At 38.5% G+C, this 16,542-nt stretch overlaps 1 protein-coding gene across 2 annotated transcripts; it reads left to right on the top strand.

The window, feature by feature from the left end:
* The first annotated feature begins 213 nt into the window (after nt 1-213).
* LOC137261235 (vesicle transport protein GOT1B-like) lies at nt 214-15,757 on the top strand. 2 transcript variants are annotated; one of them, XM_067798946.1, is made up of 7 exons: nt 214-357; nt 1,819-1,910; nt 2,444-2,622; nt 4,159-4,240; nt 4,646-4,678; nt 11,247-11,265; nt 14,694-15,757. In XM_067798946.1, the coding sequence occupies exons 1-6, from the start codon at nt 333-335 to the stop codon at nt 11,256-11,258; spliced, it is 423 nt and encodes a 140-aa protein (XP_067655047.1). In that variant the 5' UTR covers nt 214-332; the 3' UTR covers nt 11,259-11,265; nt 14,694-15,757. The 2 variants fall into 2 exon arrangements, with proteins under 2 accessions (XP_067655047.1, XP_067655048.1); XM_067798947.1 differs by lacking the exon at nt 11,247-11,265 and having other exon boundaries at nt 4,646-4,702.
* Nucleotides 15,758-16,542: the final 785 nt, after the last annotated feature.

Genomic DNA, 16,542 nt, shown 5'->3' with positions numbered 1-16,542 from the left:
AAAAAAAGTAACGAGGAACTGAATACATCTTGAAGGTACACCGATAAACTAGTTGTAAGTTTCTGTGACATCCAGATTGTTACTATCTTCAACAATGTCCACCGATACATCATGACTCACTGTTTGAACTCAGATTATACAGTGTGTGACGTTACCCGACGAGAGTTACCTCCCTTAGATCGTTCTCCACTTGTCAAAGACTATTTATTTATAACATCCGGTGCAATGAGAGAGTGACAGCGTGACAAAAATTTCGTCAATCAACATTGAACCTGGGGCTTTGTGAAGGCTACTTTATTGACAGAAATAATACATAATCAAAACCTGTCAAAATGATGCAAGTAACAGACTTTCAAAGTGAGTTATTTCATTGAATTCAGCTCCCGTTAGATACTTGTGTTGACACGTCATTCTTGTTGAGAAGAGACGTCTGTTACCAAGTTCCATGTTTTTTATTCTGCGCATAAGCATACAACATAAACTTATGTTTTATTCATTTAATAGCAGACAGTGGTAAATAAAAATCGATACGCCCAGTCTGAAATGTGATATGTATCATAAATGTTACATTGGTAGTCACAACAAAGTATCAAAGCTGACACTGAAAAATCTGTAATCAATAGATTTGTTCTTATTGCAACTGTTATAACTGTTCACCACCCTAGAAAAAATTGAAAATAATGTTATTATTAAATCTTTTGATTTCAACATTGTCAGAATATATAATGCTGTCTTCCTTACTCCTTTGTGGCCTAACTTGAATGAGTAGGAAAACTTTTAACATGAGACATATTCAGCTGATCATATGGCTCCATGTTTACAGATTATGCGGACCCAGTTTTTCACTATCATTTTATGCAGAACAAATCAAGCAGCTGAAATGTATTCATCACATCTGCCGTAACTGTTTAGTATAGTTTTGCTTCATTAACACAGTGTAACCCTTCTTTGACTGCATGGAACAAAACTTCCATGATAATCATAATGATAATAGTCTAACTGCTGGAAAAGTTTGATGTTGAAATCTTAATGTGTGTGAAAAAACTGTAACCAGATTTTACACGTTTAGTTGAATACACAGATGTATATATAACTAAACCAGTTTCTTGGGTACTTCACTGTATGATCTATTTATTCAAAGTATGCACTCCGTTTTGGGGGTATACTTTCATGAAGAGATGTATTGAGCATGTTCAGGTCAGTGCATATAGATATGATTGACACCAGAAATGACATCCTGTTTCTCAGTAGTGTGAAAATCAAAGCCAATATGTGATAACTGTCATAGTGAAAAGCCACATTCGTAACTACTCGTCTCTCTCCATGACCTACAACAAAACCCGTACCCCTCTCATACGCCATTATTGCCAAGAATGGTGGCAAACCAATCAAATCGCGCGTTGTAAAACGCATTTCAAACCATGAAAATGGTGGGACCGTTGAACTTTGAAACTTCGCTAAACTGTACCAGTCACAATTTAAACATAAACTTTGAGCTTAAGGATGAACAACTTTCAATACTAAAACATATATGCAAACGTAATGACCGCATTGCTATTTTGTCTATGGGATGTTGGATATTCTAAGAGTCGTGTTTGGAAATTCAGAGTTAGCTTTCCTTGATAATGATACTAGACAATTTTTATCTCCATGCCCGTTTGCTCTTAGACAAGACCCAGTCATAAACATTGCCACAAGAGAGTATGAGACGCCATCTGGCTTGCTGGAATGACATGAGTAGTTACGAATGTGAAAAGCCAATGTCTTCATAGCCCTGGATTTCATGAAACGATAAATGTTGTGTAACCTATTTTTCAGAAATTGGAGTAGGCTTGGCTGGATTTGGTATAGCCTTCCTGTTTCTGGGTGTCATGTTCTTATTTGATAAAGGTCTTCTTGCAATTGGCAATGTAAGTACAACATTTTACAGCTTGTTCAGCTTGACCTGATCAAGTGAATACTAATGCACTGCATGACCATGTCACACCTGGTTGGGTTTATTATTGTGGATGGGTGTGCCTTTGTCAGGTGATTGTCAACATGTCCGAACAGTTGAGACAAGGTCACCATTTGACATATAAGTGTCGAGGAATCACCAGCAATGTCCTAACATACTTTAAACAATTAGCTACATATGGTTTAATGTTTTCTATTCCCACTTTTGGGCAGTGAGCTCCCCTATTTAATGAAGTTAACTGGACCGGCCATTTGTGCCATTTGACCTCACGGGTCATGGATATGGAAAGTACTCTGAGTAGCTCAGGTGAAACTGCACAACCTGTACATTGCTGCTACAATGGAGACATGGTCATTATGTACCAACGTATTGATAATGATACACGATATACACATGATATATATATATAACTTGATATCTTGAAATATTGACATCAAAGAAATCTGTATTTATATGTTAGGATGGTTTTTATTGTCTTTCTTGCAGATTTTGTTCTTAGCTGGCCTGGCATTTGTAATTGGCTTGGAGAGAACAGCAAGATTTTTCTTCCAAAAGCATAAGGTGAAGGCCACAGGGTTCTTTCTCGGTGGCATTCTAGTGGTCCTGCTGGGATGGCCTATGGTTGGCATGTGTGTGGAGATGTATGGGTTCTTCTTGTTATTCAGGTAAGGAGACACACTCAGCTGACACCTGCTACCAATCCCGCTACACAATCCCAACAACAGGGTTTGATTTAAAATATGGTAACCCAGGGTTTGTACAATCTTAAAACAGCCTGAGGAGACACACTCAGCTGACACCTGCAATCAATCCCGCTACCCAATCCCAACAACATTGTTCGATTTAAAATATGGTAACCAAGGGTGAAAAATCTGTTTTTGCCTTTAAAATCATGGGGAACTACTTGAAGCCTAAGATAAGCCTTGAATTTCGGTGTCCTTGTATCGGTTGTTTGTTCTTTCTGCAGCAAGTTGGGCTAATAACCAGGCTGCACCTCCTAATATTATGACGCACAAGTGTGTGAAGCATAGCCCTAGGCCTCATGTACTGCAACAATAATAGTGGTTCTAGTGACCTGGACTTCTGCAGATCCAGGGTAGAAAAAGTCACCCATTAGCCCATTTTTGCTACAAAAGGCAACAATGCTTTTCGTAGGAGGCAATTAACAGAATCATGTGGTCAGACTTGTTACCTTGGTTGATTTGCTATCGGTTCCCAATCTGGTCCACACTCAGTTATTTATAGATCCCAACCATATGGCTGGAATATTGCTGAGTGTGGCATACAGCTAAATTAACTCCCTCATTCTGGTGACCTGACTGACCCAGGATTTCTTGTCTTGTATTATTACAAGTATGACCAGTTGTGTGGCATATGCTCCTAATATTAATAGTGAAACTGACAATCAGTGATGATTTTACTCATTCTCAGAATGTAGATGATGTTACAGTTTTTCATTTTTAAAATATCTACTGGCTGTTATATTTATTTGTAACACTTAAGAAACCATAACATGAAGTTGTATGTCCTAACCTTGATTCACCATTCTCAATCCATGGTAAATGAAACTTCTGTTTTGGAAAGTCTTTTTAACCTTGAGGTAATACAACCACAGTCAATGTAGACATTTTTACTGAATCTGCCTTACCTGTAATAGTACAGCCCATTTTTGTGATTCTTGGTCAGATCCTCATCAAATTTGCAACCAAGTTGTAGAAAATATCAAGCACTTGATTGTTTGGTTTCCAAGTTTGCTTGTTTATAGACTGTCATCTAATAGCTGAACTATTGGTAAATGTGTCAATACACTGTAAAAAATCAAATAAGGATCTGTGAAGCAAGTCTATCAAGGTCATGGTTCAAATCCCAATCATGCTCTTTGTTAAAGTGTTTAGTCACTTTGAAAGATGAACTTGAAATTTTTTTAAAAACCGATTTCATGTCAGTGTTTTTTTTGTGTTGGGGGCAAGCTAATTTGTATGTCATTCTGTCCTGGTGGCCAGTGGACTTTCCATTGTTAATTATGTTCTTTATTTAAATAATCCAAAAGAAAAGCGGCTCGTATGGTGAAAAAATCATCAGTGTAAGTGATTTTACAAGTGCCACTGTGCCAGGGTACATTAGCAATTCAAGAATAATTTCTATCCATGGTTGTTTGCACATATTCACTGATTAACTGATATTGTATTCTTCTGTTCCAGTGGATTCTTCCCTGTTGCAGTCAACTTTTTAAGACGTGTACCAGTTATAGGAACCATTTTGAATCTACCGGGTATAAGATCTGTAAGTTAAACCTTTTACTGCAATGTTAACACACTTTGACAACTCACAGTTGATTTTGAATCTTGATAAGTCGCAAGTGACCAAACATTAGGGCTGCCACAATTCGCCCGGACTTGTGTTCGATTTTCAATATTCAACCTTTGATTCTGTCATTTTCGATTCAGTTCTTCATACAAGTGAAATCATCAGCCTTTGAGCATGAAATCCATTGTCAACTTGGTAATGTCTACCAACAACAATTCTAAATGGATGATTAGCCAGGTGTCAAATCAGTCATATTTCACCCTATTTCAGCACGTATTATTTAAGTTTGTCTGAGTTTTATGAACATGAGAGCAGCAATATTTTAGTCTGTGAATTGTTATTATGAATTATTTTGTGAATGTATTTTCCATCTTGTTTCAGTTTGCAGACCGAGTAGGAGAATCTGGCTCTATGGTATAACTCCACCTGATGCTCATTGTAAAACACATACATGTGTTACCATGTGTCTGACTGTGTTGTATGAATGTTGACAGTGTAAACGAAACCATATGTAAAGTGGGCCATTGCATGCAAAGTGTAACCCCTTAGGTGTATGTGAGGTAAACCTGGCAGGTGTATACATAGTGTAACACCGGTTATTGTATACAGAATGTTGGGTCAACTGGTGAATGCAGAATGTAAACCCAACCAGAGTATACATGGTATAACCCTGGCCGGTGTCTTCAAAGTGTATACAAAGTGTATACAAGGTGGAACCATAGCTGGTGTGTACAAAGTGTAACTTCAGCTGGCGTATACAAAGTGTAACCCCAGCCAGTGTATACATATTGTAACCCCAGCCAGTGTATACAGAAGTAAAAACCCAACCTGTATGTACAAAGTGTAACTGAGCAGGTTAATACAAAGTTTACACCCACTTGGTGTGTTCCAAGTTTAACTTCACTTGGTATACACAAAGTGTAACCTGAGCAGGTCACTCAGTATATTCAAAGTTTAACCCCACTTTATATGTACAAAGTGTAACCTTAGCAGGTTCATACAAAGTGTAACCCCACTCAGTGTGTACAAGGTGTAACCTGAGCAGGTTCATACAATGTGTAACCCCACTTGGTGTGTACAAAGTGTAACCTGAGCAGGTTCATACAATGTGTAACCCCACTATGTGTGTACAAAGTGTAACCTGAGCAGGTTCATACAATGTGTAACCCCACTCAGTGTGTACAAACTGTAACCTGCACAGGTTCATACAATGTGTAACCCTACTCGGTACATACAAAGTGTAAACCCTGCCATTGTGTACAAAGTGAAAACCCAACCAGTGCATGTAAAATGTATTCCTGGCTGGCATATACAAAGTGTAAATCCTCCCATAATTCCTCTCCATTGTTAATACCATGTGACCGTTCCTATACAACTGACGATTCAGAGGACATGTCTCAAGTTGATACATCAACCATATTTTACACATAAAATCTGGGCAATCAGTTAAGCTGTATATTACTTAGATTAAGCTCCTGAATAATTCATTTGAATATTAAATTGATTAAAGGAATCTCAATGCATTGCCTTCACATTAGATAGTTGCAAGTATACTGAATAGTGAAAGAAACGCAATGAGAAAAAAACAGAGTTGCATTTCTTTAGCTATGCAATATGTTTGGAAAACCTGTGAACACTTTGCTAAAGGATGGGAGTAACAATCATACCAGCAATAAGGACCCTTTGTGGAACATCATCTTGGGTGGTTAGGAGGGACCTGCTTAGCCAAACTACAGACCAAACCAGCTTAATTTACATCCTTCAAATGTTTCATAGTAATTCAAATGTTATGTACAATTTTCATTATTTATTATAGCTGTTGATTTAATCAGGGAATTAGGGTATATAAGTATCTTATGTCAGACTGCAGTGCACCATTTGATTGGCTATTCGACAGATACATTAGGATTGTTGGGTAGTCGAGTGGTTAAAGCATTCACTGGTCATGCCGAAGACTGGGTTCGATTCCACACATGGGTACAATGTGTGAAGCCCATTTCTGGTGTCCCCTTCCGTTATATTGCTACAGTATTGCTAAAAGTGGCAGCAGAACCATCTTACTCACCACAGATCGATTAGCAGTCCAGAGAGAAAGAGCAGCAGCAAGATGTCTGTTTGTATCCAAAACTTCTTGCCATATTGAGGAAGTCTTGTGTTCCAAAATTAATACACATTTACCTCAAGCCTATCATGTCTTACCAAAGCATCTGCAAACATGGTTACTTCTTTTGTTTACATATTTTGACAGTTTTTTGCGGGGTATATTATCCTTCATGACGCAGAATTAATCTGTCTTGATGAAAAGTGGTAATCGATGCCATTTATCTAGCCTAAGCCAAACTGTATGAGACACTTTAACTGTACTAACAAACATATATCACTATATGGGAAACTTGGTATGTGTTAATAGTGGATATAAATGCCAGCTCAAGTCTCCTGTAAAATTATGGCTTATCATAAAAAAGTTATTTTTTTGAACAAGAAATGCAACAATTCGTAGATAGGACAATAAAATGCATGGCAGTAAAATGAATGGCTATGACTCTGCTAAGCAATATCTAGGGGAATCATTATCCCGTCACAAACCAGTTTCGTCTGCTCTGTTCAGTTTCTCCACAAAAGGGCAGTTTTGAAGGATGACTTTAACTTTGGAATTATCCTGTTAGAGTCTCACATCCAAGCAAGAAGCAATGTGGCAAGGGATCACAGTATTTAAGTTGGTTGTTTGCTAATGCTGCAGTTGGCAATATTCCATGTATGTGGCGACAGTCTGTAAATAATCTAAATCAGACAATCCAATGATCAACAGCATGAACATCACTGTACGCAACTGGAATAAAGTAACATGTGTCAACCATGTCAGTGATACTGACCAGATGATCCCCTTAGTCACCTCTCATGACAAGCATGGGTTTGCTGATGATCAGTTACAATGCCAGATCATGGGTGTGTATAAGAGTAAAGCAGGATATTACACTGGAATGTCCTGATACACAATATCAGTACATTACCTATTACCATTGTTCTAGACCACCCTGTATGTGTGCTGTGTGATACTAACCTTGTGTAAATGTGATGTGTTACTGTTTGTCATTATATCCATGTAAATATCATCAATGTTTTCATCTGAAGCAAAAACATATGCAATCTGGTTGATCAGTTCTTCATTGTTACACTGCAAGTCTGCAAGTCACTGACTACTCTCAACGCTCAAATATACTACATAAGGGAGTAATGACCAGCCATTCTGGTATGTTGCTGTAGTTCTACTATCATGTTGTCACAGACCAGGGGTAGACTAGTGGACAAAGCATTTGCTCATCACACTGAAGACCCGGATCGGAGTCCCCACTTGGGCACAATGTGTGAAGCCCATTTCTGGTGTTGCCTGTCATGTTTGCTGGAATACTGCTAAAGTGGCATAGAACTATAGTCACTTACCTCTGACTGATTAATATGATAATATGGAAGCATCAGATCTTCGTTTGAACCTTAACAGCAAATTTGTTTTACCTGTATGGCAAGTGATATACTTTAGCAGTTTATTAGGAGAGAGAAGTTGCCTTGTGCTGAAGGTGCTTGCACGTAATCATTTGGATGTAGGTTGGATTCCTGAGATGGGTGCCATGTTTAAGGTTTATGGTTTGCCCACCATGATGTTGTGGAATATTATTAGCAGTGGCCTAATACAATACTCTCTCACATCAACAAGTCAAGTCAGATCATAGTAGAGTTCAGAGTCAAGTCAGATCATAGTAGAGAGTTCAGAGTAAAGTCAGATCATAGTAGAGAGTTCAGAGTAAAGTCAGATCATAGTAGAGAGTTCAAAGTCAAGTCAGATCATAGAGAGTTCAGTGACTTAAACTAACATACTCCCCGCTGATATTGTCAAAACGAGTCTGTCAGTCTCCAGATTCTTGGTGGTAGTTCAAACAGTTTTTGTTAATAGAAATGACTCCAAACCTTTGTTATTAGTACTTTAGTATTCAGTGGAATCTAACGTTTTAGAAACAGAAACATCATCTTACCTAGAGACACACTCTGAAGGTTCCGCAGTGCAAGGACAGACAGGAACCAGAGTTTGATTGCTTCCTACCTTGGGCTGTCTGCTAATGCTCAAGCAGTGGATCGCTGCATTTTCTCTTCAAAGAGATAAAAACCGGTTTACCATTTGGAGTAGGAATGTGGTTAAAGAAACTAATGTTTGTCATCGACATTGTGATGGAGGTTTGTATTTGTCAGTAGGACAACTATCATTAGACATTTAACACTAAAAGGTAAATTACATTCAAGTTACAGTGTTTTATAAGATGTCAACATATTACCTGGTATATTACTTCTTACTCAAACATTAGAAGTCAGGAACTCTTTTTGAAATTAGTTACCAAAAAAGTCAGACATTTGAAAGAAATATAGACCAACAGCTAGTCTCTGAAATGAACATATTTTACTGAAAAAATGTTCATAGTGAAAAAAAAATAATATAATGAAATGGAGCCCTGAGACTTTCTTCATTTTCAGAAGCTAAGGAAATCTAGACTTGCCACATTTTCTAGACTTGCTTGGGCTTTCTTGGATATATATACTTCAGGGTCTGTTCAACAGACTAAAAGAACTAGAACACATTACTTCTGTGATGTCTGAATTGTTTGTAAAGTCATGTCAGTTCTGCATTTGTCTGATACTGAGTACAATATTGAACAAACTTGAACATTGCACTCGAGAAAAAATCTTATCGTACATAAAGTTTGTTCAGTGTCATACTCCACAACATCTAAAGTGCTGAGCAAGCATATTAAGTTGATACATGTGTCTTTGGATTATGTGTTCTTGAATATCCATTTTTGGACGGCCTTGTTTACTTTTGCTGCAGTGAGGCGGGTTACGCCATACAGACATTGTAAATACTCAGAAGATGGCTTGTGTTTATGATAAAAATGTCTTTATAACTTGGTGACATGTTTTGTCATTGTGAGTTGTGATCAAGAAAACAACTGAGGTTCCTGAGCATTCAAAACGCCTAACAAGCATATGTGTACTATTTAATACTATACACTGATCCTGTTTCCCCATTCTTTCCTGTTATTATAGTTGAAATTGTGCCTTCACAGGTTAACTGCACTGATATGAAAGAATCCAGTATTCTTAACTCCTTGTGAGTATATATCATATCTCATTACTCCCAGGAGCCCATGAAAACAAACCATGGAAAAGAGGCAGCCCATTCATGTATGGCTGGCTATCAGTGCAGATTATAGACATAGATTATCAGTAAATATCGTAGACATAACTGTAAACAAAAATGTCAGACAGAATTGAACGTTTCATATCACTTGCAAGTGATGACATGTTTTGTACGGATTATTATCAAATTGGTGTCCAGAACATGTTGGAGAAACAGACCATGAGTACAGTTCTAATTTTGTGTATCGTGTTAAAATTAAAACTTATTTCCATCACAAAAGCTAATGTACAATATTATCAATAACACAATTTTCAGATCGATAATCAATCATGTTTGTTCCTATCAACGATATTTCGTAGTATTGATGAATTTGGTCAGGCCTACATAGTGTTGTGTCTTCACTTAAGGGTAATTAGTTCTTTATGGTTGTTTTTCCTGTTCAAGGCCATGATTCTGTTATACATGAATTTATCGAGGTTATAACAAATACCTAAGCTAGTCACAGGTATTATCTGATGTCAGAATGTTCCAACTCATTCCATCATTCATTGCTTCAGTTTATTATGTAAATAGCCAAATAAACAAATGTGAAAGTATCTTTTTGTTTGTTTCAGTTTTTCCTATGAACATACAGTATGTCTATAATTTGCAGTGTTTATTACGCTGTATTTGTGATGTGTATGTTTGCCGTCTGCTTACCTGAAGATCAAAATATATTTGAAATAGTGTTATGCTACTTACTGTGTTAATGTGACTTTAATAGTCTTAGTTGTGTAAGGAAAAACTATTATATTCCGTTTTTTTCATCTTTTAATACCACCAGAATTTTTTAGATTTCACATACATATATATTCAAACTATATTTATTATTCAACAGTCGGATGTTTACCAAACAATTTATAAGGAATAGTATGAACTGAGATCTTACTGACAGATCAGATACAATAATAGATATTACTTGCTGAAAGGATGGTGAGCAAGCCCAAAGTGAAAGTGTTCGCCTGTCACGCCAAATATCCGTGTTCGATTCCATTCATGGGTACATTGTGTAAATCCTTTTTTTGGTGTCTTCTGCTGTGATATTGCTGGAATATTGTTAATGATGAAAGTGGTGACAGTATGCTACTCAAAAGGAGGGAATTATCATGTACTCATGTATAGAAAAAGGATGTTCTTTAATGTCTTTTGAGACAATGCTAAACAGACAGGTTCACTGGGGCAAGCACTTTGGGTGCACTAGAAACCTCTGATTCTGTGTTTGAATCTCCGTTTGATGTTGATGTGTGCCCAGTTTTGTCTGTACCATGAAACTAGTGAAAGTCTCACGCCTGGGAGGCTAAGGCTTTTGAATGAGTGAGTTTAGTTTTACACTGCACTCAGCAATGTTCCAGCTATGTGGCAGTGATCTGTCAATAAGCGAGTCTGAACCAGACAGTCCAGTGATCAACATCATGAGCATTGATTGGGATACAATGATTTGTGTCAATAAGTCAGCGAATGATCAAATATATATAGAATAATGTTCAAAGTGGTGCCACACTGAACTCACTGACGTTTTGATACTTGGATCAAAAATTGCATGTCAGATAAATCCTGCTGTGGTTTGTTATTAGAAGATAAGCTATTAAACAAACCTGACTGAAGTTTGTTTTGGAAGATGGTAGAATATGTTTTATCTGACAGGTTGAACATGGTTGAAGAATTTTGTAAACTGGTGATTGTAATTAGTTTTCAGTACAATTAGTTTACTATCACATGATTCATTAAGATGATGAAAATACTGTTTGTTGCTTTCAGGACAAAGTGTAATGCCTCTGTGAGTATTCCAGGAATCAGGTGGTGGTTCTGTGTTGTGGGTCAGACAGCCTCTCCATAACCTGTCCATGAGTGCCCAGGGAATGGGTGTGCCAAAAATTTCATATCTTTAAAATTACAGGAATGAAAACCAGCAATTTATTGGCCAAGACAAACACTGAGTAGGGATACTGAACTCTAAGTGTTGATAACTTTTTCAAGTCTTAGTTTAACCCTGTGTTGTTAATGAATTTACAAGAGACATCTGTATTAAAACTCAATTCTTGGTAAATATAAATCCATTGTTTTAGAGTAAAGCGTGTATGAGATGATCCTGTTTAACATTAGGAACTTATTTATGTATTTTTGCAGTTTCTGTTGAACCTATCAGTGTTGAAGATTTTTGAAGCAGTCATTTTTACACCAGTTAACCCAAGCTGTGGCACCAGGTTAACAGTGATAGGACCATCATTTCCCACTGGGTACCCATTCACTGCTGGGTGAACATATCCTTTTCATTTTGGTCATAACCCTCCCCTTTAGACTGTCCAACATTTGATAACCTAGCCCTCATTTCCAGGTGACACCCCTACTTTTATCCTTGATAACTGGTCCCTCTGAAAGACTTTCCTAGAAAACCTTCAATACCATGCACTTACCAGTTCTCAGATAGGATTGTGGGACATGTACAGAGGTACTGAGAAAGCTACTCAGGTGGTTCATAGAGTTATTGGTGGTACAGCTCTAAATTTTCACTTAAATTTTGACCCAGCATGTTTGAAGTTTTCTCCAGACAAACCCAAGTTTGATTCCAATGTGTAACCTCTCTGGTTGGCCCAGAAATGAGGATGCATGAATATTACTAAATTCTGAACAAGGCCATCTCCTGTCCCTGTACTAATTGTGTGGTGCATAACATGTGCCTTTGTGTGAAGGTCCTGATTGGGACAGCTCTGTAACTAAGATTTGGAGCCTTTCGTAATCCCTGGTCACTATGTTTTTGGTTCGTTTTTTTTGTGAAACAAGTAGCAGGCAAGCTGTCAAACCAAATCTAAAGTGCATTCATCTCCAAGAATGTAAATGGTCAGTGTATCACTTGGGGGTGGGGTGCGGGAAGACCATACACATCTATTTACCATCAGGACCTACACATGGAGTTATATAGAAGGGGTTGGGCAGACGCTAGGCAGCTTTCTGTGTACAGAGGTTTGCTTTAATCAATGCTTAACCCATCGAAACAGAATATCACTACTGATATACTGAATTCTATATATGGCCCAAATTTGCTTTACATGCTAATATTAAACCATCTGTGAAGATCTAGATGAGGATCTGGAGTCTTCAGCTACCATAGAGGTGACCAACGGGATTGAGAAGTCGGGCTCACTGACTTGCTTAACAGGTTATCGTGTTCCAGTTGCACAGATCGGTGCCCATTCTTGTGATCACAGGATTGTCTGGTCCAGACTCAGTTATTTAAAGATCTATGCAATGCAGCTGTGATATTGCTGGACTTAGCCCACAATAAACAGACAAAACATTTAGGCTGGGTGGCAGTCATGAGGGCAAGATTTGGCTGAATCCAAAGCCGTGGGGCTAACTAGTAGTCACTCACTTGGCATACATCATGGATTCTTTAGATGCAGGTTTGTTGCCAATATTAGTCATGGCCCAGTGATTGCCATTTGCCCATTTACATGATAAGGGACTCTGTCGTGACAGTGGAGGTGAGTGAGTGCTTTAGTTTTATGCTTCACTCACCAATATTCCAGCTGTAAGGCAGCAAACTGTAAGTAATCGAGTGTGGACCAGACAATCCAGTGATCAACATCGTGAGCATCTATCTGTGCAGTTGTGAACAGATAATATCTGTGTATCAAGTACTGACCACCCGTTAGTCACCTTTCACGACAAACACTGGAGATCAATTCTAAACCGGTTTCTGACAGTGGATGCTGAGAGAGTTTGATTGTCTGCTCTGACATGGTGACTTAAGACAGGAGGGTATTTAATATTTTGGAGATACCTTGCATTTTGCCTTAAATTCATTCACTCACTCAATGCAACAGTTTGTATGTGTATTCCACGAAAAGTACCTATTGGAAAATATATCCAAAGCTGCTGCAGATTCTAGTGAATTGGAGCAAGAAAAATTTATCATACACAAGCATTTTAATTAAAAAATATGTCGCCATAAGATTTGTCGAAAGCCTGAAGAGATGCAGGTCTACTACTGTTACCATTTTGGTGTAACCCACGAGAACGGGCTTGGAGCAGACACATCCAGAAATAATCGGGAAAGACAGGGATTTGAACCATGGTCATAGGTTTGTGAGAGTTACAAGGGAGACAACTCATCACAGCCACGGCCGTCGCTGCTCTGTTGCTCATTGAGACAACTGTATCTAACGTCAGTTTGGCAACTCAAGTGACAATTATTCCTTTGAGTTTGTTGTCAAGGACATTTTTGATACATGCTGGTGGTATGTATGGTAGTCTAGTGACCAAAGTGTTAGCTCATCACTCGGAGGACTTAGGTCTTGACTATTATGACGGGGGTAGCAGAAATGGACTTTACACACAGTCCAATTCTGGTGTCCCTGGTATTGTCGAAATAGAAGCCGTGCCCATTTGTTCACATAATACACATTAAACAGGTTTATTGGCTGACCCTTTCATATTACTGTGCTTTAGCCTAGTGGTTAAAGCGTCCGCACGTCACGCGAAAAAAAGATTGACTTCTCACATAGATTCATAGTGTGAACCCTATTTCTGGTGTCCCCCTCCGTGATGTTTGAATATTGCTAAAAGCTGCGTAAAACCCAACCCTCTCATTCACTCATGCTGTGGTCGTACTAAATAGCAATGGCATAAATCCCAACTTACGCTTTGTGGTACTAATGCAAGCTTTTCTAATGTGGTATGCACCAAATATTTTTAACCTCAACTGAGTTAATGTGTAAATCCCATCTATAGTCATGTATGAAGCTATTTTGCTCCCAGTAACTTTATCAAACGATACATGGTAATGAAATTCGTAACTTTCAAAAAGGAAACAAGAAAATTATAACTTCACAAGGTTTTTATTTGCAAGTCCCAATGATGAATATGTATGAAGCCGTTTTTCTTTTAGTAATTTATCAAACGACACGTTTGCAATTGTAATTCAGTTCTTAACTTTCACAAACCAAACGAGAAACATATAATGTATTCGAACATACCAATGCTAAGTATACAAGGAAGTCTTTGTAGTGACAGAAGAGGTACCGCACCAAAGCCTAGTATGTAGGGTGTTCGGCTGACTCCATGGTTTGATTCCCGAGATTATCACAGGTCCTAATCCAATGTGGCAGTGTCTTATGCAACAATCAACTGCAAGATGTCTGAAGCGATTTAATAACTAACACTTACATAACTCATAGTTTGAACGTTGAACTGATTTTGTTTCAGATACCTGAAGATCCACCATGAACTTTACTCCCTCATTCATATGTACATAGTGATCAGCACTGTCTCCATCTTCATTCTTAATTACTCCATTTACATCGTCAAGTTGGTTTGATAAATGATTCACTGGCTACATCATAGCCCATGAACCAAGCCACAGAAATACAAATAGTTCTACACTCAGTTTCAGAATATCTGTAGTTTACCGTTTTCCATCAATGCCTAACACCTGCAACCCGTGTTTGTCATCAGTGACGTTTCGGGTTATACCGGACTACGACTACAGCAGCCCATGCTTGCAAGAGGCGACTGGCGGATTCGGGTATGAGGCTAGATGACTTCGTTCATTGCTGTCATCGTATCCCGGTTGTGTGGATCGATGCTTATGATGTTGATCACCGGATTGTCTGGTTCAGACATGAATATTGCGGACTTAAACCAGGAAAACAATATTCCTTTTGTTCACGCTCATACCAAATAAATAAAATAATTAGTTGCCTGGAATGTATTTCTCTCAATTTAAAGCTATGGTGTGATCATTTTAGTATGTGCATGTGGATCAAATGTAATCGGAACAGCTGTACAGATATGTAATACATGTGTTATAATGATGAAAAAGCTGTTCAGATATGTTATGCATGTGTTTTAATACCAAAAAGTTTTGCATGCATGTGATTTACGTTTAAACCATTATGTCACTGTAGAACCAAGATTGGTAAATTGGTTCATTTGACGATGGTAGCACGAAGGTGACTGTGTAGTTAGGATCCAGAACGGTACCTCTTCTGAATATGAAACATTTGCTCCGCCAGACGATATTTTCCATTCATGACCAACTCATGTCATTCCGGGACAATCCGTTGCATCTTTCGTGTCTACCCGTGTTATCCTGAACAAGGGACAGGTCGAGAGCCGTGTAGCATCCGGGTATCATTCAGAACGTCAGCAGCTGATGAAAGAGACTGTCGTTGCAAACAACTTGAGGAGGGTACCATTAACTGTACATTATGTTCATGCTATAAACGATCACTTTACAGAAAATGAGAATAAAACAAATGCATCCAGTGTTTCGTCTTGTCTCGTTGTAAGCTACAGATATGCAATGAAAACATCCAAAACTGAATACTCCAAAAAATGCAAACCGCCCAGCAAATACGAGTTGGAACTGGTTTCCACCAGTTTGCTGGTCGGGAGAAATGTCTTAAAGAGGGTCGGATGGCGTCGAACGTTGCACACAATATGACTCACTTGAGTGTCTGCTCCAGGCTGAAGTGAGTGAATGTGTTTAGTTTTACGTCGCGCTCAGCAATATTCCAGTTATATGGCGGCGGTCAGTAAATAATCGAGTCTGGACCAGACAATCCAGTGATCAACAACATGAGCATCGATCTGCACATTTGGGAACAGATGACATGTGTCAACCAAGTCAGTCATCCTGACCACCCGATCCCGTTAGTCGCCTTTTATGGCAAGCATGGGTTGCGGAAGGCCTATTCGAAAGCGGGACCTTTACGGGTCTCCAGGCTGGACGGTGCATCTACAATGTTACAGCAACTCACAAACCAAACAAGGGAAATACAACCTATTTGAACATGCCAATGTTACAAATGTTACAAACATTTTGTTCTGTACATTTTTGACTCGTGAAAACCCGGGATAGAACTGGTCTTCAGGATCCCCTGGGATTGACTGGTCAAGCTCACAGACATGTTTGGTGCATGTCATCGATGCTCATGCTGATCACTGGATTGTCTGGTCCACTGACGAATATTCCGGGACTGTCTCCTTACAGCTTAATTATTGCTGAATGCGGCGTTACACAACCAACCAACTTTGAGGAATACACATTTAA

The sequence above is a fragment of the Haliotis asinina genome, chromosome 14 (genome assembly GCF_037392515.1).
Source record: "Haliotis asinina isolate JCU_RB_2024 chromosome 14, JCU_Hal_asi_v2, whole genome shotgun sequence".
NCBI lineage: Eukaryota > Metazoa > Mollusca > Gastropoda > Lepetellida > Haliotidae > Haliotis > Haliotis asinina.
This window is presented reverse-complemented; position numbering and strand designations above follow the sequence as displayed.

Excerpts from the sequence above, each read along its gene's own strand:
- LOC137261235 (XM_067798946.1), top strand. The coding sequence starts at position 333 with ATGATGCAAGTAACAGACTTTCAAA. Across the intron at positions 358-1,818 it reads GCAAGTAACAGACTTTCAAA|AAATTGGAGTAGGCTTGGCT; the intron begins GTGAGTTATTTC and ends CCTATTTTTCAG. Across the intron at positions 1,911-2,443 it reads GTCTTCTTGCAATTGGCAAT|ATTTTGTTCTTAGCTGGCCT; the intron begins GTAAGTACAACA and ends TCTTTCTTGCAG.